Source organism: Mandrillus leucophaeus, unplaced genomic scaffold (genome assembly GCF_000951045.1).
Source record: "Mandrillus leucophaeus isolate KB7577 unplaced genomic scaffold, Mleu.le_1.0 Scaffold535, whole genome shotgun sequence".
Classification (NCBI taxonomy): domain Eukaryota; kingdom Metazoa; phylum Chordata; class Mammalia; order Primates; family Cercopithecidae; genus Mandrillus; species Mandrillus leucophaeus.
This window is the reverse complement of record NW_012105753.1, coordinates 288,989-314,340: the sequence shown is the minus strand read 5'-3', so window position 1 is coordinate 314,340 and position 25,352 is coordinate 288,989. Positions and strand designations below refer to the sequence as shown.

Sequence of the window (25,352 nt, the reverse complement as noted above, 5' to 3'; positions counted from 1 at the left end):
ACTTGATTTGATCTGTTTTTCTTCTTTCAAAGTACTTAGATTGAGGAAGAATTTAGAATAATACTTTCTATAAAACAGGATGGATGGCTTGAATGCTCCTACTTAAACTCAATACTTTTCAGCACATAAGATCAGGGGACATGAAGCAAACAAGATATACTGTGTTCTCCAGGTCTCCACTTGCATTTCTAGATCACTAGATGTAGTCACCATTTCCAAAATAGAATTACAGGCAGCATCTCATTTTCATGGTCTTCTTCTTTTATTTTTAATTTTGCTTAGGCAATTCAATATAAGTTACCTTTTCTCAGTGACCATTTTTTCCTTTGCACTATTTCTTTATTTGAATTGCTTTCACTAGCACCATGCCCAGGTAGGTATTAACAGAGCATGGAAACAAGTCCTTCCTAGATTTATCCACATTTCCCTGCTCACTGCTCAACCTGCGTGTGTGTGTTGCCAGGGGGTGCTTATGTTCTAGAATTATGGATTTATTCTAAAATAAATATTTTTATATATTAAACTGAATAAGTAGCTGAGCTAGAAGAGTTGAATATATTACTAAAATGAAAATCTGTGACATGACCCAAGAATGGCTTTGTTTCAACAATCACAGCTACACCTGTGGTTGATAACACATTAGCGCGGCTTCCCCCAAACAACCCCAATTAGCCTATGTGTAGTTGGAGAAGATAGAAAAAATATTCTGATGCCTAAAATATGCAGAGATATGGAAGAATTCAAATACATACAATTTAATGTACATTAAATACAAATACAACCAAGTTATGATTAGTTGGATTTCGTGTCTGTTTTATTGTAGCTTACAAACTAAAAATGCTTTCCAAATTCGATGTAAAACACTAAATAACGACGAACCACAGAGGCTTCTTCATGTTTTAAAGTAAATTTATTGAAAATTGTGGATTTCTACTTGTTCAGTAAAGTTTGCCACTCCATTAATTGAATGTTTAATAAATACTACAGTTTACCAAGATAGTAATTATTATACTTTTCAATAAAATTACACTTTCATACCACCTGTTATGTGTCCATAAAGCAGTTGTACCATAGTAAAATAAAAAGTATAAGTTAAGACCATAACAAAACCCCTAGCACATCCCCTAGTTGAGCAGCAAGTAAAACTTTACGCTTCGATGGCTATGTTATTATACATTTATTAACTGAATAGCAGAACCCTTGACTTAATGAAAAATTGGCAACTGTATTGGAAAATATTTAAACTTGTTTTTAATGTCTTAAATCAGAGTGAACAATTTCTGATCCAAGGGCTTAAATTATTCCAGACCTTTGTCATGCCAGTTATATTTTAGTGAGAATAATTCTTTAGTTATTATTACTTTAGAGAGAATTTTTTTTTAGAGAGAATAACTTCTCCGGTGTTGGAATAGTCCATCTTTATTTCATTTAAGTAGATTACACGACATCATTTTTTAGAAAGCAGTTAGAAATGATACACATTGATTAAACAACCAATTAGTATTTCAGAAGGCATAAGTAAGTAGAGGAAGCTAGAATACAACCCACAGAAAGGTAGAGACACTCCGATATATGGTTTTGACTTATTCATTGTTGCTTCCTCTCTCTGTCCAACTTTTCTCACTCTCTGTGTACATATCCTAATATCTTTCTCTCTCTAATCAATTTTTTGTGGTTATATATCACTTTGTCTCCTTCTTTCTCTTCTTCTCCCTCTGTATTTCTTTCCTGTCGGGGTTTTAGGAAAGATAAAAAAAACACCAACACCTCTCTATTCCTCTCAGTACAAAACCAATTGAGAGATAGACTCAGGTATCAACTAAATTGATATCAGATTTTCACGTGTATGACTGATATACTGATTGCAAAGTGTGACTCTACTTTCATAGCCCAGTGGGTTCTTTAATACCACATTCCTGAAATAGAGTTGTCTACTTAGCCATAGTCACTCCTTGAGAATGGCAGTTGAGACCTGATTCATTCTTTCAAAGCTTAGACCTTTGCAATCTGGCAGCCACGTCACAAGGTTTTATTTGAGGTACCATTATTTACCATTCAGTTTGTTCTCATTCAAGCTAGATTTTCATTTTCCCTTTGGGACCGGTGTTTCTGCTATTCCAGAAGACAGTTGAGCCCATAGACAAGCCATATTAGAAATAGAACAGGTTGGCTCCTCTACTATTTTCCCTTCGTTGGCCAAATTCAAAACAAAATAAAGGTGAATAGAATTTAAGAGTTGCTGATCTAGTGCCACCTGGTACAAAACACATCCAAGTGGATCTTAGCTATCTTTGTGATTTACAGCAGGAAAAAAAATCATCGATTCCACCGAGACAAGCTTTTGCTGAGATAACTTTTCCCAATAATCTAAACCCCCATCAAAAGCTAAATGTAAAGCCATCTGTAATATAAGTAGCCTCCAAATGCTGGAGCTAAAACTCTTGATGAAATTTCTAAGGCTCTGTCAAGAGCCTCAATCTTCTCCAAGAGTCTACATAACATAAAATAGTTAATTCTCAAGTTATATTTAGATTTTGTTTTATTGTAAACACAGATTTATATATGTATAAACACAAGGATCAGACAACCAACTCTTTTTATATACCCAATACTTAAAGGGTATTGTCATTTACCCTTTAAGACTTTTTTTTGGAATATACCTACATGTAAAATAAGAAGGAGGAGGTCCTGGATTACTATGAATTACCTGCAAAGTGATGATTTCCTCAAAGACAATTGATGCGGTCTATATTGACACCTCGTAGATAGGATAGTACATGGTTTACAAAATTAAATATACTTGCAAAATGAAGATTGTTTATACTAATAAATATGCTAATTTAACATTTAGTCCATAATTCTACAGTGCTTCACTGGCCAAACACCTACTAGCTAAAAGTAAATGAAAGTTTGCTTTTATAAATATTGTGAAAGCTTGCGTATCTCTTTTTTTCCCTTATGGGCTTTGGGCTAATACTTTGAACACAGATCTTTAATACTTGAACTACAGTGTATAAAATATAACTTATTTAAGATATCAATCTGTCATCTGATTTTACAAACTGATTTAAAAGGAATGAGATTGCATCTATGCAAATGTCAAGTTTTACCTGTTACATTTGAGTATGTAATTTAGAACTTTGAAATTCAGATTTTTCAAAAATGTAATGCATGGTTTATCAAGGCCTAAATCCCATTTTGAAGCCAAACCTCATTTTTGGTCAGTGGCCATTGGCAATTTGTCTTTGTGCTGGCAGGTGTGTCTGTGTTCTGAGCTGGAGCTTAGAAACGGTTTCTTGTGCTCATGCATCTCATCACCACGGCAACCAACACTCTGGTGCCTCACTCACCACACACAGGACATGCAAAGGGGACAGTGCTCTCGTTTGAAATAATAGCATAGTTGGAGTCACCAGAGACAAACAAGAGGAACTCCACTTCCGCAGGAAGCATGCATCTGGCCACAGTTCTTTTCACTCTGTACCTTCCAGGGGAATGCACCAACATTCAGTCATTCACAGTTTAGAGAGGAGAAGAAAGAGGTATGGAGAGAGAATGGAAAATAATGAGCGAAAATGAAACTGGGCTTTCATTTTGTTCTTCTCTCTGAGGGCTGTCTACTTTCCTCTAATATTTTTCTTAGTTGCAGGGAGATTAACATTTAACACAGATTTAAGCAATCTATCCTGGAATTATTTCCTGTGTGAATTTCTTGTACTGGCAGTAATAAACTACAATTGCTGGTTTCAAACATTTCTGGGAAGAAAATGAATCAGATTAGGAGTATCAAATTTTAACTTCTGGATTCCCTTGTGCTCTTGCCATTGAGCGGTAGGAGCCTGTCAAAGGATGTGTTAGTTCAGCTGTTGGACAAAAAGGTAGGACAACACAGAGACTTGTGTCCCCCTGGAAGTTGCGCTGTTAGCTAATAGCACGCTTTTTTCACTCTCCTGCTCGGCTCATCATTTTGTCATCCCAACCCTACTACCGCTGTTGGTATATGCCATGGCCTCCTGCCAACCTACCAGCCTTCGATCCTTCAGTTCCGACAGGTCTCACACTCTGAGCCATGCCTCCTACTTGAGGGACAGTGCCGTGATGGATGACTCGGTTGTGATTCCCAGTCACCAGGTATGTGACATTTTGCCTTCATGTCTTTGCTTTCTGGAGAGCTTTTTAACATTATTGGATGCTAGAAATGGCCTGAGAAAGTTTTTAATCCCCCCAAAATCATTCTTAATTCAATTGACAAGCTAGCATAAGAGATCTGAAGGTTTTCCTAAAACATGAAAAATGTTCACTAGATTTTTTCAATGAGCAGTGTTTTTCTGAAAAAGCATACTGCTTATTTCTTCAGCTATATTGAATTCTTCTGTGGAGATTGTATATGAACATTATATTTTTAAAATAAAATCTCCATTAAAGGAAAAAGTGAGGTAGGGTGCATTTAAGGTATAAGATGAATGGTAAATGTTAAGTTATATCTTTCAATATTTAAAATTGTTAGCTGTCAGAAAGGCTTAAAGTTTATTTGGAATATTTTAATTTTAGTTATGATTTTATCACTTTTGGTGGATTGGGTATAGGGAAATAGATGGATACCTACTCTCTTCAAAGACAATTATGTGAATGTAATCTTATATAATCTATTTAAATAATGCAGTTTAAAAGAGAATGCATTTTAAAAGATTCATTGTAAATACATTGGTTTTTTATTTTTAAGTGGAAGTTTTTCTAGGTTATACCACTTTCCAGTGATGCCACTTTTTGTACTTCGTTATATTTTACTTTAAGTGAAGCAAAGTGTTTTTATTCAATCCAGTGTTCTTTGTGTTTAGGTGTCAACTCTAGCCAAGGAGGCAGAAAGGAATTCTTATCGCCTAAGCTGGGGCACTGAGAACTTAGACAACGTGGCTCTTTCTTCCAGTCCTATTCATTCAGGGTGAGTAAATCAATATTATGTATCCTGATCAAGAGGTAAAAAGAGATGGGAGTGAAAATAACAGCTTTGTCCAGTAGCTTTAGCTGGTGGCTAGCTTTACAGTGGAGGTGCCCTTTGTTTAAACTTGTAAATAACATTGCTTTATTCACCATGGACTCTATATCTACACCAACAAACCAGCAAAAAAGATTGAATTCAGCATTAAAAAAAACTGACTGTTGTTTTAGAACAACTAGTAGAATTGCGTCAAAGAACTTGCTACCTAACTGGAATATACTGGTGGCCTTCCTGCTATTCACATACTGTCTTTAAGACATCTTAAAAAGAGGGGCCGAATCATTTGATTTCTAGAAAGTTTCTATTTATTAAGATTAACTGATTGGTTCAATGAAATAAATGCCTTTCTAATGCTTTTAAAATAATGTTACAGAAGCTTCAATCACACAAATATAAGGAGGAGTTTATATATTGTTTGAAGTAGAGATATAAACAAAAAGGGAATTTGAATGCAACCAGTCAGGTTCTCAGTTATCTTTTTAAAGTCATTCAGAGAGTATACACATCACTGTTGAAGCAATGCTGCCTGTTTTTATTAACTCATTAAAAAATAGGAGTTTGAGTCATACTTTCAAACATACTTAAAGTTGTTCTTAAGGTGTTCAATTATGTGGAATATAAATTCCTTAAGGAGTTTTAAATTGTAACACTCTTCCAATTTCTTCCTTACATATTAGTAGTTGGCAATAATATAGTAATATCATAATTATATGTAAAATTTCTATTTTTATTTATTTTTAAGCCGTATTTATATTCTATATATCAAAATGCAATATTTGGTTTTAATTATTATCCTCAAATCCTTATCCATAAATCCCAGAACTATTTTGAAAAGTAGATTCTTTCTTATTTTTATTATTCTAAAATATTCTTTATTCAGGAAAGAGTTCCAAGATATTTTAGTTAAAAATTTTAGACTTCTTCAACTAATTGTATACTAAGTAAAGGTTCATACAATAACATTAGTTATATAGTTATTGAAAACAATCCTAATACTCTTTTCCTTGTTAAATAAGTAGAGACTAGTTCCTGATACAAGATTTATTTATGAGAATAAAAAACAAATTACACTTCATTCAAATTTACTTACTTTTTTTTTTTTTAAAAAGTTATAAGTTACTCAAAACATACAACATTACATTCTGCTAATGAACTTCTTCACAGTGGTAAGTAAGAAGGAAGAGACCTGGATGTAGAGTGTTGTAGGATCATAGATAAGAATCTAGAAATCATAATGAGGTTTTTAAAGCTCATATGCAGCCTACAAAGTGATGAGATGGTTTTAGGTAAAATTTAATTGACTAATAATAACTGAATTTACAAAAGAATCAGTGCATGGCAATACTTCAGTTTTCAAAATAAATCATTTATATTTTGAAAAAGGAACTTTTAGAAGAAGTTCTTTCATTACTGAAGGGCAGTAAAATAGTCTAAGTACCTCAATTACAGCCCAATTGTGTACAACTAGATACACCTATAAGTAATTATGGTGCATTACTTACGATTAACCAACAGCATCCAGTAGTTAAAGATGAATTATGTGTTAAGATAAAGATCTTTAAATTCATAGTCTTTAATAAACCAGTTTTCCTATGAATCTCAAGCATTTAATACTGACTCTGGATAATTCTCAATTTTTGCTGTGCATTAGAATCATCTAGGAGCTTTAAAAAATACTAGTGCCGGCCAGGCACAGTGGCTCACACCTATAATCCCAGCACTCTGGGAGGCCAAGGTGGACGGATCGTGAGGTCAGGGGTTTGAGACCAACCTGAACAACATGGTGAAACCCCATCTCTACTAAAATTACAAAAAGTAGCCGCGCGTGGTGATGCACGCCTGTAATCCCAGCTACTCAGGAGGGTGTGGCAGGAGAATCACTCAAACCCAGGAGGTGATGGTTACAGTGAGCCTAGACTGCACCACTGCACTCCAGCCAGGGTGACAGAGTGAGACTCCATCTCCAAAAAAAAAAAAAAAAAAACTAGTGCCCAGGCCTCAACCCAGACCAATACTTTGGAGGCCTGGCATTGATACTTTCTACAAGCACCAATAGTACAGATGTTTTATATAAACTGTTAGGAAAAACTTTGCTTAATAAGGCTTTGGTTATTAGAGAGAGCTAGTTAATTAAGGTATACCTGGTTCTCTCAAATGTTCTTTGTTTCTTCTATCTACTTATGTATTCATTCTTCACACATTTGTGTAATTCTGCAAAGTACCTGACATTGTGCCAGGTACTAAGAAAAAAGCTAAGTAACATCTAGCCCCTGCCTTTAGGAAACACACTATATGTTGTTATTTAAAGTTAGAAGACACTTAATCTGTAAAGAGAGAGAAACATGGTGGTTAATAGTGTGCTTTGGAGTCAGACCTATCAGAATTAAATCCTGTCACTCACACTCATATGTGACATCAGGCACAAGTTATATAAAAATCTCTGAGTTTCAGTTTCCATATCTATAAGATGAGTGTTATATTATTGATCCCATAGGGGAGCTTTAATAACTAAATGCTTTTTAAATAATTAGCACTTTGCCTGGAAATAATAAGTGCTCAGTAGATTATAGCTATTAGTATTGTGTACAATCCTCATACACATGTTCCAGATCTTTCACAAATTGCAAATCAGTTAAGGAAAATGTATTATGACTCCTCTAAATGGCAGTGTCAATGTGGTTCAATTCACAATAGTAATGTTTGACTTACTGTTATTTTTAATCAGGCAAATTATTCTCTATTAGTGTCTCCAGTGTTTGAACAAACACAATGCATTTGATGACTCTAACAGAATGGGTTATTACTATTGAAAGCTCAATGATTCTGAGTGTCCTGGTATTTGAAAGCTACCACGATATTAATGTATATGAGTAACACTCATCATACCATGTCATGTGGCAAGATTTTTTGTAATTTTATTCATTATACACCAGGTTCCTAAATAGTAGCTTTCATTTATTTTTTGAAAAACTTAGTTTCTCTTTAATTAATTGGGTGGATTCTTAAGCCACTGCAAGATCTACCCAAAATGTAAGAGAAAAAAAAAAAAGGAGACGAAGTCTTACGCCATCACCCAGGCTGGAGTGCGGTAGCACAATCTTGGCTCACTGCAACCTCCACCTCCCAGTTCAAGTGGTTCTCCTGCCTCAGCCTCCCGAATAGCTGGTACTATAAGCGTGCACCACCATGCCCGGCTAATTTTTTGTATTTTTGGTAGAGACAGCGTTCGCCATGTTAGCCAGGCTGGTCTGGAACACTTGACCTCAGGTGATTCACCTGCCTCAGCATCACAAAGTGTTGGGATTACAGGCATGAACCCCCGTGCCCAGCCAAAAAATAGATATTTTGATAGAGGTGATAATAAAGTTAACTTTTTATGCACACGCCACTGATTTGTACATATAACGTTCTCTTAAGCTTAATAAAGGGATTTTACATTAATAGAAGACACCGTTTCTACCAACAAGCAGTATTGGTGATTTTATTTTACCTCTACTTTATGTTTCCAATGATGAATGTTCATGACTAGAGAACAATAGGTATCAGTGATTAAAAAATCAGTATCAGTGTTAAAAAATCTGTTCTGCTCAATACACATAGCACATACCTGACAAAAGAAAGACTAATATTTGCTGTTTATTTTAAAGTGTTGTCTTCACATTTGCAATGACTCTGATCAACAGTTATTTCTAGTATCCTAGTCATGATCATAACAACATAATCTTGGGCAAGAATTTTAATTTTACAATTGTTCTTCATTTCATAAGTGCATAAGGAATTAGAAGATGTAAGGCACAATTCTTAGCAGTAGCTAGCTTTGTAAGTCTTCTTAAATATTGTTATTCCAAAAGACTTTAGTTTTTGTAGTCTTTTAATTACAGTCAAATGCCAACAATTAAATGTCAATTCATTAAAATGTCCTACATAGTCTTACATTAACTTGAGGTCTATAAGGTGGTCTTTTAAAGAATTTCTTTTCATAAAAACATGTTGAAGGCAATTTTATTGTTTACCTAAAATTGCTCCAAAAATACAGTATATTTTAAAAATCATCTTAAAGATATTCTCTCAAATAATGGGATATTTGAAATGCAAGGAAGTCAAGGCTCTCACTTGACAATATTAATGTTTATCTAATATGTACGGCAGTTAAGTTAGTTATTCATGTATTTTACAACACCCTAGGGGTTTTCTTTAGATACATGAAGGTAAATTCTTTTAGATGAAGAAAGTTTTCGCATAATAAGTAGCAAAACAAGTGTTTAGTAAGGTTGGATTTCTGGTCCATTAAGCGTGTATACTTTTGTATGTCATTAGAGTTGAAAACACAAGAGAATCTTGTGAAAGCTTATGGAGGGTTTTACGGAAGAACAGACTCATAGGTAGAAAAGGAGTGAAAGGTAGAACTATAATGTGGGATTAGACATTATGACCAATGAGGAGGACAGCAATCTCTAAAGCAGGACATAAAGTATTGACAGAAGCACCAAGACTTTGTTTGCGTAGTTTTTTTTTGCTATACTCTAGTAGGTAATTGATATTACCTACCCTGCCTTATGGTTTATGCTAGTGTTTGTTGTTGATCTATGCTTTAAATTGTACCTTTTCTTTTTGCATTTCTTCTGTGATAGCCCAAAAAGTTATTATCATTATTTTTAAAGTATTAAATGTATAAAACAAAAACTTTTGCATCAAAACTGTATTAATCAAATCAAAGACTTTATGTTTTTCATCATAATAACCCTTGATGTTTCTGTAGCTTCTTGGACACCCAGACTTTGTTAAATGCCCTCCCAAGCCGATGTTGACCAAGGTTACAAACCCCTATCCAGTGATTTTATAACTTCCCCAGTTCCCTAAACTGGGAGTTGCCACAAAGCCCCCATACCTTGCTCTTCTCGAGCTATATCTCATTTGGATTTCCATTTGTTTTCAATGAATACTGTATTGGTGTATAAATGATAAATTACTTCTGATTTCCTTCCTTATATTTCACTTTATCCGTTCCTTCTCTATGCTAAAGTATCTATTCTGTTGCAGCCGCGCCTCTCCATGTCTTGATCGTGACAACAGCAGGTGAACTACTGCATAATTCTTTCTCTGAACATGTTGCCTATTCCTCTCCCCCTTTTGCCATCTCCTTCTGCGTATTCCTTGCCTCAGGATGCTTTAGTGTGAAGATACCTAGCCAAAGAGATACAAAGATTGATGTTCTCCAAATTGTGGCTATTGCTGAATTCCCCTTTCTCTGTGATGAAGAGAAAGTGGTATTTTTAATTTCAGTGGAGATAAAGTGAGGCTGTCCCAGACTTACTGTGGACTGCCTGTCTTGGTCACGGGTCTCCACATCTCCAGCTTCTTTTGTGAGAAAAAGTGCTACATAGAGATGAAAAATGTTGTTCCCCACAATTATGCAAATTGGTTGAGCTATTTTAAGGTTTTATTAAAGGTTATGATTTTAAGTGGCACTTAGCAGAGGGTTTTTTTGTTGTTCTGGGTTTTATTTTAAGTACCATATTCTAGGTGAGGCAAAGGCTGAAAGTGTATTAATAGTGCATTTCCTTGCTAATACTGCTATAAATGCAACCTTTTGATATTTTAGAAATTGTACTGCAGAATGACTCTAGTCAGTGTTCTGAAGATACCCATTATTCTGTTATTTATTTAACGTTATTTTTAAAGGTTCTTATTAGACTGATAATTATAGTATTTTTATTATACAGTCATCCATTATGGTACTACAAATTATCAGTCTATAAAAAATACAGTTTTATATTTTTATTTTTGAAAACTTTTATATACATCCTTATACTTTTTCTCAAATGCACGCTATTGTCTTTCCATACATGAACACAGTGGTTGATAAATAATTATTTGGTGATTTTAACAAATTTGAACTACTTTTTTCAAAGCCATATCCAAGCAATGTTTAAGTTTATAGAATTTGGAGGATTAGGAAGGAATTAAGGGAATTACAGAGGAGAAGGAGCTCATGCTATGGTTTTTCTCACAGTACCTCAGAAATCGGATTTAATCTGAGGCCCTCTTGCTATGTATATGAGGATCACTGAAGCACTCTGATGATTTTTTCTTCCTGTTCTTTCAACTAACTCTGAATGCTGCAATTTCCTCCCCATTCCCATCCCATGGTCCTCAATGAATTAAAAATAAAACTAAAGGAGTAGTAACTTTAGAGGTGGAGGATGTAGTCCTCAAAAGACTGGATCATGGTTTTCTGCTCCCTCCTCTGAAGCATGTACTGTTTAGCTAATCAAATTGTGTATTTGTAGGCAAGTCATCTGCATAATAATGGTTGCTTTCGCTTTTATTCTTTTTAAATTGTGATAACATTGTATCTCACAATTTAGAAAATTTTTAAGAGTTTCTACTTTGCATGATTGCTGAATTTCATTTGGAGAGTAAGAGATGCAATCAAAGCTAAGTGTTACATGATATTTTTTATATGTACAGTCTTAAGTCAATGTTTAGTGCAGTGTGTATACACATTTTCTGCAAAACAGCTGTTTTAACCATAAAGCAAAAATAATATATATTTCCTGAAGTAATAGCAGTTTATTTTCCAATTAGGAATTCTTTCAGTGCATCTGAAATGAAAGATTTAAGTAGGTTTCCCAACCTAGTTAACAGTAAACTGTGCATATAATTTCAATACTGGAAGGCAACTTGGAGTCTATTTAGTAGAAGTCTCCCATTTTATGGATAAGAAAACTGAAACCTAAAGACGTTAGTGACTTACCTGAGGTTACAACATTAATTCAAGATAGAGATATATCTAGACCCAGGGAAGAGCATGGTACTTGTTGCATTCTCCTGTGCTTCGTGATAATGGTATTTTTATATCTTATTTAAGTAAACTTCATAAACGAATACAAACTTCATCATCATATTAAACTACTTAGCATAGTTCCAGGTTCATTGTAGGTAAAGGTTAGTTTCCCCATTTATTTTTCAAGTGGTATATTGTATTATTTTAAAGATATTTAAAATACATAAAATCCTATAAGTGTAGAGAAAGGAAAATGATAGGAACAGGCATTTATTGAATTCCGTATGCTTTACCCACACAAAATTTCTCACCACAACCTTAAGTGGTAACAGGATTATTTTTCATTGCCAGGTGAGGCTTCAATCTTAAAGCTCATAGATGACAGGCAGAGCCATCAATCTCTATTACCACCTCCTCTAAATATATTTAATTATATGTTTTTACTTCATTTATTTTCATCTCCAAATGTTTATAGGGATTATGTTGTCCCATTTTTAATCTCCTGCAAACATGAGAAAAATCATATTGATTCAGTCAACTCTAGTATGTGAACGACGCATCTCGCGACTCACACCTTCTAACCTTTCTCATTTTCCTGTGGTACATAAAAGTACGTTTGCTTACAATTTGTTTTTTGCTTATTTGCAGTTGTGTTTTACGTGGTAGAATACCTGTCTCCTAACTCTACTACCTGTCCAAATAGTGGCGCTTTTGAGTATTCTGATATTTTTAATGAAAATACTCAGATGCTTACCTAATTTTATATTATCAACTATTGGGATTAACTGATAAGCATACTGACTATTGTCAATAGACTTTTCATCAGCACCTAGCTATAAACTTGAGTTATTTTTCCTATTCCTTCTTATTTAAAGAAAAGACTTCTTTTATTATGCAATTTTGTAAATTTAGCATTTTTATCAGTTGTTTGGCAATTGCATTATTTGAGTCTAATTTGTTTAGAGTATTTTCATGTTAGATTTTATCAACAGTTTTACTTATTTTGGCTATTAATATTTAGCTTTTTCATATCTTCCAATATTTTAATTTCTTTCTTGACATCTTTCTGTTTTACTTTATTCTCTCTCTTCCCTTTCTCTTCTAAAGAAAATTTCCTCGCTACAGCTTGGTGGGTTTTTTTTGGTTTGTGTCTCTTCCTTTAGTTACTTGATAAAAACATGAAGCCTTGTTTTCTTTAAAAATTTAATTTAGGCTGGGCATGGTGGCTCATACCTGTAATCCCAGCACTTTGGAAGTCCAAGGCAGGAGGACTGCTTGAGCCTAGGAGTTCAAAACCAGCCTGAGCAACATAGGGAGACCCCATCTCTGAAAACAAAAAAACAAACATTAGCCAGGTGCAGTGATGCTGCCTGTATTCCCAGCTACTCGGGAGGCTGACATGGGAGAATCGCTTGAGCCCCAAAGATCGAGTTTACAGTGTGCTATGATAGCACCACTATACTCTAGCCTGGGTAATAGAGTGAGACCCTATCTCAAGGAAAACAAAAATTATTTTTTCTCTGAATTATGCATATTGGCACCTTAATTTTTCCAATTTGCTTTGGATTTTTGTGCAATACTTAAATATTACTTTCCAGATTTACAATGACACAGAGATTCTTATAGGTAAATTTATCTGCTTGCAGCTTCAGGCTTTAAGTGCTTTTATTTTGATTTTCTCATTTTTGGTCTTTCTTCATATAATTTTCACTTCTATTAAAACGGTTTATTTTGTTAAATTCAAACTTCTGGTTTTTGCTTACTCTCATTTTCTACCAGTCCTCTATCAAAGAAAATCAATTTATTAGGTCTCTCTATATATATTAGAGCAGGAATACGCCTGTAGAAGAATATTTAACATTAAGGATAGTCATTCCCAACCGCTTTCCTACATCTGAATGTAGTGATTCGAATGAATTCTGACTGCTCTGATTGTCCAGAGACTAAAGAATTAAATTTTCTCCTATGTTAGCCTTAGATATAAATATATACAGCTCCTCACATCTTGCCCTTTTCACTGTGTTGTACATTCGCTTATTCAACAGTTATTTATTGACTGCCTGCTAAGTGCTCCATCCACACTGTGCCAGGCTCTAGAGGACACAGGAAGAAATATGGAGAACATGCTCACTGTTATTATGGCACTTTTATGGCTCCTATGTGTGGACTTAGTCATTTCTCAGTGACCAGGAAAGTAAGCAGTTCCAAGTAATGACAAAACCATCATGTGACATCTGGGGCTTAGACCATAAACTTTTTGGCAGCAGCTGCTATGTCTTTTCTTTCTGTATCCTCAGTTCTTAGCAGGGCACTTGACACTTAATAGGAGGTTAACAAATATTGCATGAAAAGGAGCATAGAAATGGAACTATAGAGCAAGTGAGAACAAAAAGAGGGTTTCAAGAGACACAGTCAATGACACAATCAGGGCAAGTAATCTAACCTGTAGTTACTTAAACATTGTTACAGTCAGGAACTTAGCTACTTCAATTCACTCTTTAGAGAATGGGCCACCAGAAGATACTCTACATGTTCTTTGATCCAGGCTCCATGTTATATAGGCCATAAGCCATCAATGGAATAAATGTAGTGGAGAGGTTATAGCACACAACATGAGTGTGGAAACGTCTTAAATGCCTTCAAAGGTATAAATAGTACTGAGGATTGATAACATCAAGCAGATGTATTATAATAATTACTTACTAGGTTTGAGTTCCTGTCTGTGCACCAATGGAGGCAGTAACCAAAAGATGAAACAAACAAACAAACAAACAAACAAAGGAAATATTAATCTTAATTATCAGTGAGTCAAAAATATTGCAATGAATTTGGAAGCAGCACTAGTTTAAACTTGTCACTTTTTGCTACTTTTTTACAAAAACCAATCTAAGTATCCTACTCAAATAAGAACAATAAAATGGAAAGAAAAACTTTATATCTGTCTAGAAGTGTTACCAGTATTTTCATTCTTTTGAGCAACAAATAGTTCATTTAAAAGTCAAATGAAAAAGAAAATTTTAAAGAATTCATACTTGAAGACTAGTAATAAGAAAAGTGGCAAATATTTTCTCATTATGTTTTGGTAAAGACCAGAAACATCAACACTTCAGTACTGAACTGTTGATTGTACTTCCTAGTTTTTACTCCTTCCTGAAAACTTAAGCGGGCTAGGTATGAATGGAAGGTCTAGCCTGGCCCCTGCATGTGGGAAGGACTGTGCTGCCTCTTGTGGTCTCATCCTGCATGACGTGCTTCAGACAGGCACTCTGGGCTCCTTCGCACCCATTTTTATTACTAGCAACAGGATTTGTGTTTAATGGCATGTTTAATAAGTTGTGTGTTCTGCTTTGAAGAAGATGCTAAGATATTTTTCTTCATTTATCTAAAAAATAACATAAATGTTTTGTGTTTATATCCCATAACTTACTTTGATAAAATACCTTTCAAATGTTTTAAATGTTGTCGTGGAGGCAATATCTAGGTGGGACAAATCCAGTTGGTTCTGTGCTGAGCAGATTATAAGCGGAGCCATGATACACCTATATGTTGCTTTCCTCTTCCCATTTTGGTGTAAAAATCTTGCAAATGCAATGAAAATGTGAAAGGACACTAATGTAATTTGTGAAAGAGCATACACACAGTTTGTATGTCTTTGTATACGTGTACACAACCCTTAGGTTGCCGTGCTGTTTAATTTTTGCTACTTGACACGGTAAGTACCTGGGAGAGTTTAATGAGTGTTAATACTAACCAAATGACAAGCATTCAAATTAACCTGAATCAGGATCTGCTAAGACCATCCCAAAGGAAACAACTTCAAAGTTAAGACAAACCCATTCTCTTGGTACACTTAAACAAACCAAGTCATCCTGGATTATAGTTCTCCTTTTTCATGAACCATTAGCCTAGAAGAAAAGGAGAAAAATTAATAGGGATGCTGTTAACATTTCTAAATTATTAGCTATAATTTTTACATTCAATTTATTACAGTTTGAGAAAAATCATGATACAGATGATACGGATATCCTCCATCTGCATGAGCCCAGGGTTTCCCACGCCTGAAATTTCACTTCAAAAATGGTGTATAGAGGGGTCTACTTGTTCCTTATCCACCCGCTCCTCGTTTAAATTAGAATGGTATGGCAGAGAGATTCCTACTCAATAAGTAAAAAAGTACATTTTAACCAGCAAATTGGTTCAATTAAAAACATTTAATTATTTTGCTTTTCTCCTCCTTTAGAATATAATCAGTTAAAAATCTACATCCTGGGTAAGATGATGTTGGAACAGGATGCAGAAAAACTGCAATTTGGTTTTTCCTCTCTGCTTTGTCCTTGTATTATTTCAACATGTAGACTTTTCAGGATATACACGTAAGGAAGCGGAAGTCTTTCCATTTATAACAAAAGGAAATTTGTCAATTGTTCTTTATGTAATTTCATTCCATTTTCCTTCAAAATCAATTAGGCTTATTTTTAATTTACAGTTTATATTGAATAGCATCATTGTCAGCAAAAATTAGAATTCTTCTCTACAGATGAAAATAATATAAAAATTAGAATAACAACAAAACAGAATTAAAGGCATTGGTATAAAATAAAATAACTTTTAAAAGCAAACATTTTACCACCATGCATTTAAATAAAAAAGAGAGATTTTGAGACAAAGCATTATGGAAAACAACTTGACAAAGCTTGTTCATCTGCGCCCAATATTTCCAAACATATCTAATCTTCTATTTTAATTTTTAGTTTCCTGGTTAGTTTTATGGTGGATGCCCGAGGTGGTGCTATGCGAGGATGCAGACACAATGGGCTCCGGATCATTATTCCACCTCGGAAATGTACTGCTCCAACACGAGTCACCTGTCGACTGGTCAAGCGCCACAGACTGGCAACAATGCCTCCAATGGTGGAAGGAGAAGGCCTGGCCAGTCGTCTGATCGAAGTTGGACCTTCTGGTGCTCAGTTCCTTGGGTAAGGGTTTCTGATAAACCTCCCACTTAGTCACCGATGAGCTTGTGTCCTCTACATGAAATCACTAGGATGGCATGGAAAAAGGTACGTCAAACCATTTTGAAAGAGGATCAGCACCAGTGAAATTTTTAAAATTGGAAGTAGCACCTCAATGCTTGACTCCACGTATACGCCTCTTATTTTAAGGCATTAATGAGTTAAACATTCAGGTTGAATACCACTTCTTCTTTTTGGATGTAATAATAGCTGCCAGACCCCCAATGTGAATAACCAATATTTTAGCTGATGGTAGGTATTTTTTTCTCATCTGAGAATTAAGTGGTAAAGTCACAAAGAAAAAATTCTGCTCTGTTCCAAACATAAATGTAAATTCTCATGTAGTTATGAAACAGAATCATTATCTTTACTTTGGAAAGCAATGTTGCCTTTACAGAATATCTACAAATTTAATCAATGTTATTTTTTTTTTCAGCTATCAAAATTGCTACCTTGAGCCTTATCATTACATTGCTATTTAGTCACAGTTTATATTAAGACAAATACATCAAGACTAACTTCAACCATGCTCATTTTGGCAATTTTGAGCAGAATTTAGCATTTCTTCTTTCTTCTGTTTGTTTGTACGGCTGCTGTTATATTAAGTGGCATTTCAATGTGCCCAGAAATGAATAGCTACAGCTGAAATTAACACAAGGATGAAGTTTTGGTGGGGGACAAGTTTCAAAATATTTTGAAACAAATCAATTGTATTTAAGTCTTGGTGCTTGAAATACTGGGAGAAAATCCTAATAATCGTGAACTCTTTTACTTTGCCGATGTCATGCTGGGAAGAGGATTTCTTGCTTTAGAACTCAGGAAATGTTCTAAAGCTTTGTAATTTGGACCAAACTATTAGCAGATTGCTCCAAATTATGTTCACACACCTGAAAAGGGGTGTGTTTGTATTTCCCAATTATAGCAACCACCTCTCATGTCCTCCAATCAGACAGACCAGAGCTTTACAAGGAGCCTGTGAAGTTCTGGGTTGCATCAGAAAATGCCATTATGTTTGGAGTAATTCCCCAATGATTCTTTTCATATTCTGTGTCAGACCCTGTTCCCCTCATGCTCAGGTAGTTTAGGCTTTTTAATAATCTTCAGATCTGTTGGGGAATATTCATGAAAACATCTGGCCTCTGTACAGGGCAGAGTTTTCATCATATTCCCAACAGCTTGTCTTTCTTGTGGAGCATTTTTACCCCCTTTTTGGCTAGTGCCCTGGCGGTGAACCTAATTAGGGACAGACCGGACAGCTAAGTGCTCTCCTTGCACAGACGCGCCTCCATTGCACACTCTGGGTCTCGGTTCCTTGCTCTTTGTGACCAATGGAGGGGGCAGAACCAAACGCAGTGTGAAACCAAAGTTCACCCTGTGGATCAGCTGGCGACGCTGGGGTTCTGTAGAAAACAATACCTGAAGCTTACCTATGTTCTTTCTTTCACTGCTGCTTTGGATGTACTCAGTAAACTTCACCTGCCAACGGCTCCTCCCCCACTTAATGAGGGAGAAAGTTTGGTCAGCCGCATTCTTCAGCTGGGGCCTCCTGGAACCAAATTCCTTGGGTAGGAGTGACTTAAAACAAATTGATGGCTGCTGGCCCCCCATTCTTCTCCTTCTTCTGCAATATGATTTCTCTTTTTTGTCATTGTGCCCATGACATGTCCCTCTCTATGATTTAAATTCTGTATAACCTATCTTTAGTGGACCATTTCTGACCCTTGTGGTATGTGACTTTTATTTTTGAGTGATGTTTTTATATCTTTCCCCTTAAAGTGCTGTGACCTTCATTTTCGTTTAAGCATGAGATCTGCCTAGTTGTACTATGTGCTAGTTATGATGTTGTTATGATGAATTTGGAGTCTGTATCAAAGCAACCTGGACCCAAAAATCAAAACCCTCTATATATTTTGAAAACAAATGTGACCTAAAAATAATAGGGCAGTGCATGCTCTGGATCCTGAATATAATAGGCATTGGACACAATTGGGCTGTCTGCTGAGGGGCTCAATTAGGGCCACACTGTGTACACATGCCTATTGTTTCCTTGAATGATGGAAATATAAGCAAAAACTATGAGTGCATGGCTCTTTAGTTCACAAGTAGTCAACTTTCTGACATCTCCTCATTTACGACACATCAAATTATGCAATGTGTAAGCCATTTTCCTCTTAAACCATTTCGTCATTTTGCACCTTGTCGAAAATGTTTTAGGAGATTGGCAGACATCATAGATATGCATGTACGTTTCTTTTGGTTAAATGTGTTCTACTTACATTTATCAAAGGAGAAGTTCCAGAATGCCACATGCACTCACAGGGAAACATTATTTGGCTTAAGATAGCAGCATGTACCTGAGGATTGGTGCCCCTGAGGTGGAGTGCTACTGTGTGACCATCTGCTAGCCTGTGGGCTTCAGGGGATGGCCCACTATGTCCCTGTCCCCAGCAAAAGAAGAATTCCAGGTCACTTTGCAACAGAGTCGAGGTGCTTGTCTTGCTCTTGGTTAGCTCCTGTCCACACTGAATGTTCTGCATTGCTATGTCAGGCCTGTGATCGTGGAGATCCCTCACTTTGCGGCTCTTCGAGGAAAGGAAAGGGAACTGGTGGTCCTGCGCAGTGAGAATGGGGACAGCTGGAAAGAGCATTTCTGTGACTACACTGAAGATGAGTTGAATGAAATTCTTAATGGCATGGATGAAGGTACTTTCAGATGAAGCATTTTAAAAGAAATCTAAACTGGAAGCATGAAAATGATTCATTTCTCTCTTATGACCTAGGGGTGTGTGTGTGTGTGTGTGTGTGTGTGTCCGTGTCCCTTGTGGTATTTTACTACAGCAGGTAATCTGCTTTGCTCCTGTAATGATGAGTTGGAATGCACAATACTTTTGCTTAATCTTATTCCTGTTACATTCAGGAAAATAAAAGCCTTTAAGATATCAAACATCTCATTAAAGAGATGCAGCATGCTTCCATTTTTAGTGTAAACTTGAGCCAAAAATGAGATAGAATAGATATTGTTGTTTCATAACTAAATGAACTGATACTGGATAATAAATCCATGATTTAAAAAAATGCCTAACTTGAAACATTAGATATTTAAGATACTGATAAAAAGTGTTAAGCTATTCTGTTGGAAAACTTACATCTGCCCATAACTAGTATGTTATAGAATACTATAATTTTGAAACTTTCTATTATTAAGGGGGTAGGAAAATTAAGTTCATTCAATCTTCTACCTATAATTCAAACAGGAAGTTAGCCAGGGTTGAACTGCATACACATACATACACATCTAGTTTAGGAACTTAGTTTTCCATTAGAACTTCAGTCGCTGTAAATCTCAAATCTGTCTTGGGCTGTACAAGGTTGTAATAGTTCAGTATGAAAAGAGGAAAGCAGCTCTTATAGTTTGCACAGAGAAAAGGTCCTAGTCCTAATAGTAGAATTCACATTCAACTTTAAGTAACTGCAGAAATAGGGCAAGTTCTTTGCTTGCATGCCAGGAACATACCAAGTTTTGTATAGAGCTAGATACTCAAGAGCAAGTATAGCTGTTTATCAAGTTCTTGAGTCTTCTGGCACTAGTTTCAGATATGGCTCGTGGATAGGAAAGAGTAGCCTGACCATAGCTTCTTTACTATTTCTTTCTACATCCTACCAACGTTTGAATAAGATTAGATGCCAGGCTTATGTTATCCAAGGGGTGGATGGAGGAAGAAATTATTCCCTCTAGATGTGTTAAGTCAGTATCTTCTAAGCAAAGTAAAAAGATCAGGGTTTTTATTAATAAAAATTGTTCCCTACAATATTTAGCTGCTTCTACTTCTTGAAACCATTCCTTTTGCTGACATTTAGGTTTCGGATATTTTCCTCTGGGATATTTACTTATCAATAACACTGCCAGTGAGCATTGGCATCGTACCCTTGGATGGGGGTCCACTCTTTAACTTTATTTATTTTAAAATGAGCTTTCTACATGGGTATTAATAGAAAGTTAATAGATTAATTAATCTATTAATAGAAAGTTAAAGATTTGTGTATGTCTGGAAATTTTAAAAATAAATATAGGCTAGTATTTGCCAGTGCATCAGTCTTCAATCATGTGTAATCAGATACTGAGACTTTTTACTTTTACTGTCTAGCTATGCCCAATAGTCAAGAAAAACATAGTTGCTATTCCTGCCTCATAATGAATTGTAAATGATTTCTAAAAATGAACAACTTTCCATCGCCTGTTAAAATTCAGTGATCCACATAGTACAAATTTTCTACATTTACACTAGTTTGATTTTTTTTGTATTGCCCTGAATATCTACACTAATGCAATTTATAAAGAGCCCATGATCCCATCCTCTTGATGTTAAATTATGTATTTGAAAAGTTAATGGCATCAGGGGAATATTGAAACCCTGAATTCATAATCACTGATTTTTTTTAATATCCACAGTGAGTATCTCAGACACAACCCTTCCACTGGAGTAAACACATAAACATAAATCTTACTCTTCCAAGATAGATTTTATTCCTGCACTATTCCCCTGAAAACCCAAAGGGCTATGTTACTTCTTAAAACCACAATAACTTGGCTTTGAGCTAACTTTGAAATTTGCAAAGAAAGGGAGTCCAGAAGCAACTTCTTCTCCATCACATGAACCAGGAATAGAACAGGTTCATTTCATTCCATATTTGCCCTCACGTCCCTCATTTCAAAGGTGGCCCTGCAATGCTGCACCTAGAACTAAATGTTTATCTTTCTCAGTGTCCTGGAAAGTCCTGATTTTCACAAAGAAAGGAAACGTGCAAGCTAAATATTGGCAGATCTTGAAATATTGCAATTTTTTGTTTTCTGGTGGTGTTAGGATAGCCTTGCTTTTTAAATTTTCCTGTTGTTTCAAAAAATATGTTGTGCTGGCATTTCTGTTCATTATGAACCAAGTCAATGAGTTGGCTAGAATGCTGTCAGAAGGAAATCTTTGCTTTATGAATGAAGGTGGGTCATTTCTTGTCTCAGTACTGGATAGCCCGGAAGACCTAGAAAAGAAACGAATCTGCCGCATCATCACCCGAGACTTCCCACAGTACTTTGCAGTGGTGTCTCGTATCAAACAGGACAGCAATCTGATTGGCCCAGAAGGAGGTGTGCTGAGCAGCACAGTGGTGCCCCAGGTGCAAGCCGTCTTCCCAGAGGGGGCACTCACCAAGCGGATCCGCGTAGGCCTGCAGGTATGCCCGTGTTAGAGGCAAGTGATCCTAACAGGATTGTATTCTAATGATTAAAAATTAGCTTTGTCGAGGACTGTTACCCTTGATTTATAATCATACCAAAAAGGAAGGTAGTGTTAATAGTAGAGCTAAAGTCAAAATCCATGTTTATTGGTTACTAATCTATTTAAAAATTCACCTTATATTTGGACAATTAACCAAAATTAATCTCTAGCTATAAATGTTTTCTTCTTGTAAAAAAAAAAAAAAGAGAAAAGAAATTAGCTTTTAAATGAGAAATAAATTCTTAAAGAATCAGATTATTCTTGGTTTGCCATCAGAGATCGTGGATCTTAGAAAATTTTATATGAGTGCTTAGTAATAATACTGAACTTATGATTGCCATATTTGACGTCCACCAAGCTTATTTATAAGATTTAAAAAAATACATTGGGTAAGAAATTTGAAATTAAATATAATGATTCATTCTTTATATATATATATATATATGTTTTTTATGTTTTTACTTTGAAAAGGCTCAACCTATGCACACTGAGCTGGTTAAGAAGATCCTAGGCAATAAAGCTACCTTCAGCCCTATAGTCACTTTGGAACCTAGAAGAAGAAAATTCCACAAACCAATTACCATGACCATTCCTGTCCCCAAAGCTTCAAGTGATGTCATGTTGAATGGTTTTGGGGGAGATGCACCAACCTTAAGATTACTATGCAGCATAACAGGTGAGTCACATATGACTGTGTTAGTAGAGAGTTCTGAAAAAAGAAACTTAGATCATTGTAAATATTAAATTACCTTTGTCATAAGATGTCTGCAGGGTCACATGCATTAATTCAGGGAATACATTTTAATTAACTAGGGAAATGAAGGGTGAAAGGAAACAACTATTATTTACTAAATAAAGTCTGTATGCCAAACTGTTAGATATTTATATGCGTTGTCATTCTAATTTCCACAATAACCCTGTGAGGAAACTTTAACCCCGTTTTGCTGAAAAGGAAACCATGGTTGAAAGAAGTTCTATAACTTGCACTATAAATATTTGGTGGTGTTGGGATTCGAAACCATACCCGTATGTCTCCAAAGTTCAGGCTTCAAGTCTTCACTGAAGAGATCACTAAATCTGCTGGAAAAAAAAAAAGAGTGTCTTGAGTAATTATACCCAATAGTTCAAACCAAAGTATTATGTTATGGAATTGGTTATGTCTTTATCATTGATCTATTGAACTAACTTTAGAAAAACAACTTAAAGATTTTCAATGATTAACCGATTTTTGGTCTTTTCAATTGGTGGTTGTGTAGTCGCTTTCAGATAGCTACCAAACTCTCCAAAGACACTCCCAGAACGTTGGTAGTCTCTTCATAACAATGCTACCACAAACAGTGAGAGGCAAAAAAAATCACATGAATAATGTGTTCTAGGGCTAAATAATTTAACTGATAATTTCTCTATTTATCAATAATTATATGGTGTTGATATTCAGTAAATGTTAGTACTATTATTATTAAGAACAGTAATTGTCCCTGGATGTTTTGGTATTATTAGAATTTTATTTTTCATGTCTCTTTCGTATTGGTGGAATGTTCACCTTTATTTTGTTTTCTTTAATTCACCCTTCTTACTAATATGTTTCTTGTAGTTATGATAGAGAACCACGAGATTATTCCATAAGTTTAATAATAAGACAAAATTTTAAAATATATATACTATAATGAGTGGGAGGAAATCATATGCTTCACTTACGATCTCTTTCCCAATTGCTCAGTTTTGGTTATTACTATCATTTCTGGGTATCTTTCCCATAATTCCTGCCCCATAGGTATATGGTTAACCTTCTCTAATGTGCAATATAATGTCATGGATGTGAAACAGGTGAGGCAGAAGAATATCTGTGATATGCCCTGCCCTTATAGTGATTAAATAAAGACACTATAGGGGCCTAGACACCATCTACTCTATTTATTCCAGCCCAATGTCTTTAGACAGGTTTCTCATAAACATTTCTGAAATTTAATTAAAATCATTTTGAAAATTAACAAATAATTTAATGTATTAATTGTTTAAATACCTAGACATTTGAGTTTTTGTATTCTTCTGTGTCATATAGTTATGCTGAGTATGTATTTTAAAGGCCTACTGGAATAAAATTCCATAACCTTTCTTTGATAACTTGTTCTCTTCTTTAAGAAACTTTAGAGTCAAGACTTTCCTTCATTTCAAACATATATTCCTCTTACAGCCCATTGAACTAAAATTTTGTCCTTATCTATGTGATCTTAATTTCTCAGTAGAAATGAAAGACAGGCAGTCACCATCAGCCTTCATGGTAATTTTTCAATGTAAAGGGGTCATCCTTTGACATTCATTTATTTTTTTCATTTACCTTGCAATATTTATTGAGCTCTTACTATTTTACAAACTTTTTTGGGCCAAACTTTTATTGCACATTGAGAGGAAATTTTTTGAAAACAATTGCTTAAAATATGAAGTATGGGAACAAAAGAATATTTAGTTAGAATAGTTAAAATATTCACTATTTTAACAAAGTGTTCAGCTCCTTAGCTGGTCAAAGGATATTTTAAAATAATCAGCTGTATACAATTCAAAATTATCTTCAGAGCCTAGCAATTATAATAAAAGCTTTTTACTTTTATTATAGAAGTAAAAAGAAGGCTTAATAAACACTTATTTAAATAACTACCCTAAAGCTTAGTTTCTTGAGTGTTAGTCTGCTGTTTGTTTTCAATGTGTCATTTTTTCACATGTAGGTTTTATTCATTTTGTTTTCAATGTGTCATTTTGAGAGGTTAGATTGGGCTGGTGAACACAGACAGAACCACAAAGACTTTATTTTAGAATCTAGAGTCTGGAGTTTTGCCTGATTTTTTTCAACAATCGTATTATTTCAGGTGGAACCACCCCTGCTCAGTGGGAAGATATTACAGGAACTACGCCATTAACATTTGTCAATGAATGTGTTTCCTTTACAACAAACGTGTCTGCCAGGTATCGTTATATAGCACAGAAAAGCCCCCTATGATATGTTCCCTTCCAAAAAAACTGCCCTTTGTTTTGTTTTATTTTGTTTCTTTATTGTTTGAAAGTTATTTTTTCATTTGATTTTAAATATGGCCTGCCTTTGCTTTAATATTTTAAACTAGATCTGTCAGCAAATAGAATAGTGATAATACAGTAACAAAGTACTACCAATCCGATTAAAATCTAAGGAAAAGAAGTGATTGTCTGCTTTGCCTGTATGATTCTTGGTCAGTAGCAGTTGCTGCTTTTTCTACTTCCAAAGTCCCTAGGAATGATAATTTCCTGTTGTC

The 25,352-nt window shown here is 35.0% G+C and overlaps 1 protein-coding gene across 3 annotated transcripts in view; it reads left to right on the top strand.

Annotated features, from left to right (window-relative positions):
* ANK2 (ankyrin 2, neuronal) overlaps positions 1-25,352 on the top strand; it is a 602,309-nt gene that overhangs the window by 531,667 nt on the left and 45,290 nt on the right. For 2 of the 3 annotated variants that reach the window (XM_011997273.1, XM_011997276.1), the window contains exons 25-32: positions 4,029-4,131; positions 4,839-4,942; positions 16,538-16,762; positions 18,265-18,363; positions 19,347-19,501; positions 21,813-22,024; positions 22,540-22,744; positions 24,933-25,029. In XM_011997273.1, coding sequence (XP_011852663.1) covers positions 4,029-4,131; positions 4,839-4,942; positions 16,538-16,762; positions 18,265-18,363; positions 19,347-19,501; positions 21,813-22,024; positions 22,540-22,744; positions 24,933-25,029 — 1,200 coding nt within the window. Of the gene's footprint in view, positions 1-4,028; positions 4,132-4,838; positions 4,943-10,039; positions 10,076-16,537; positions 16,763-18,264; positions 18,364-19,346; positions 19,502-21,812; positions 22,025-22,539; positions 22,745-24,932; positions 25,030-25,352 lie in introns of all 3 variants that reach the window. The other variant, XM_011997275.1, reaches the window with a different exon arrangement.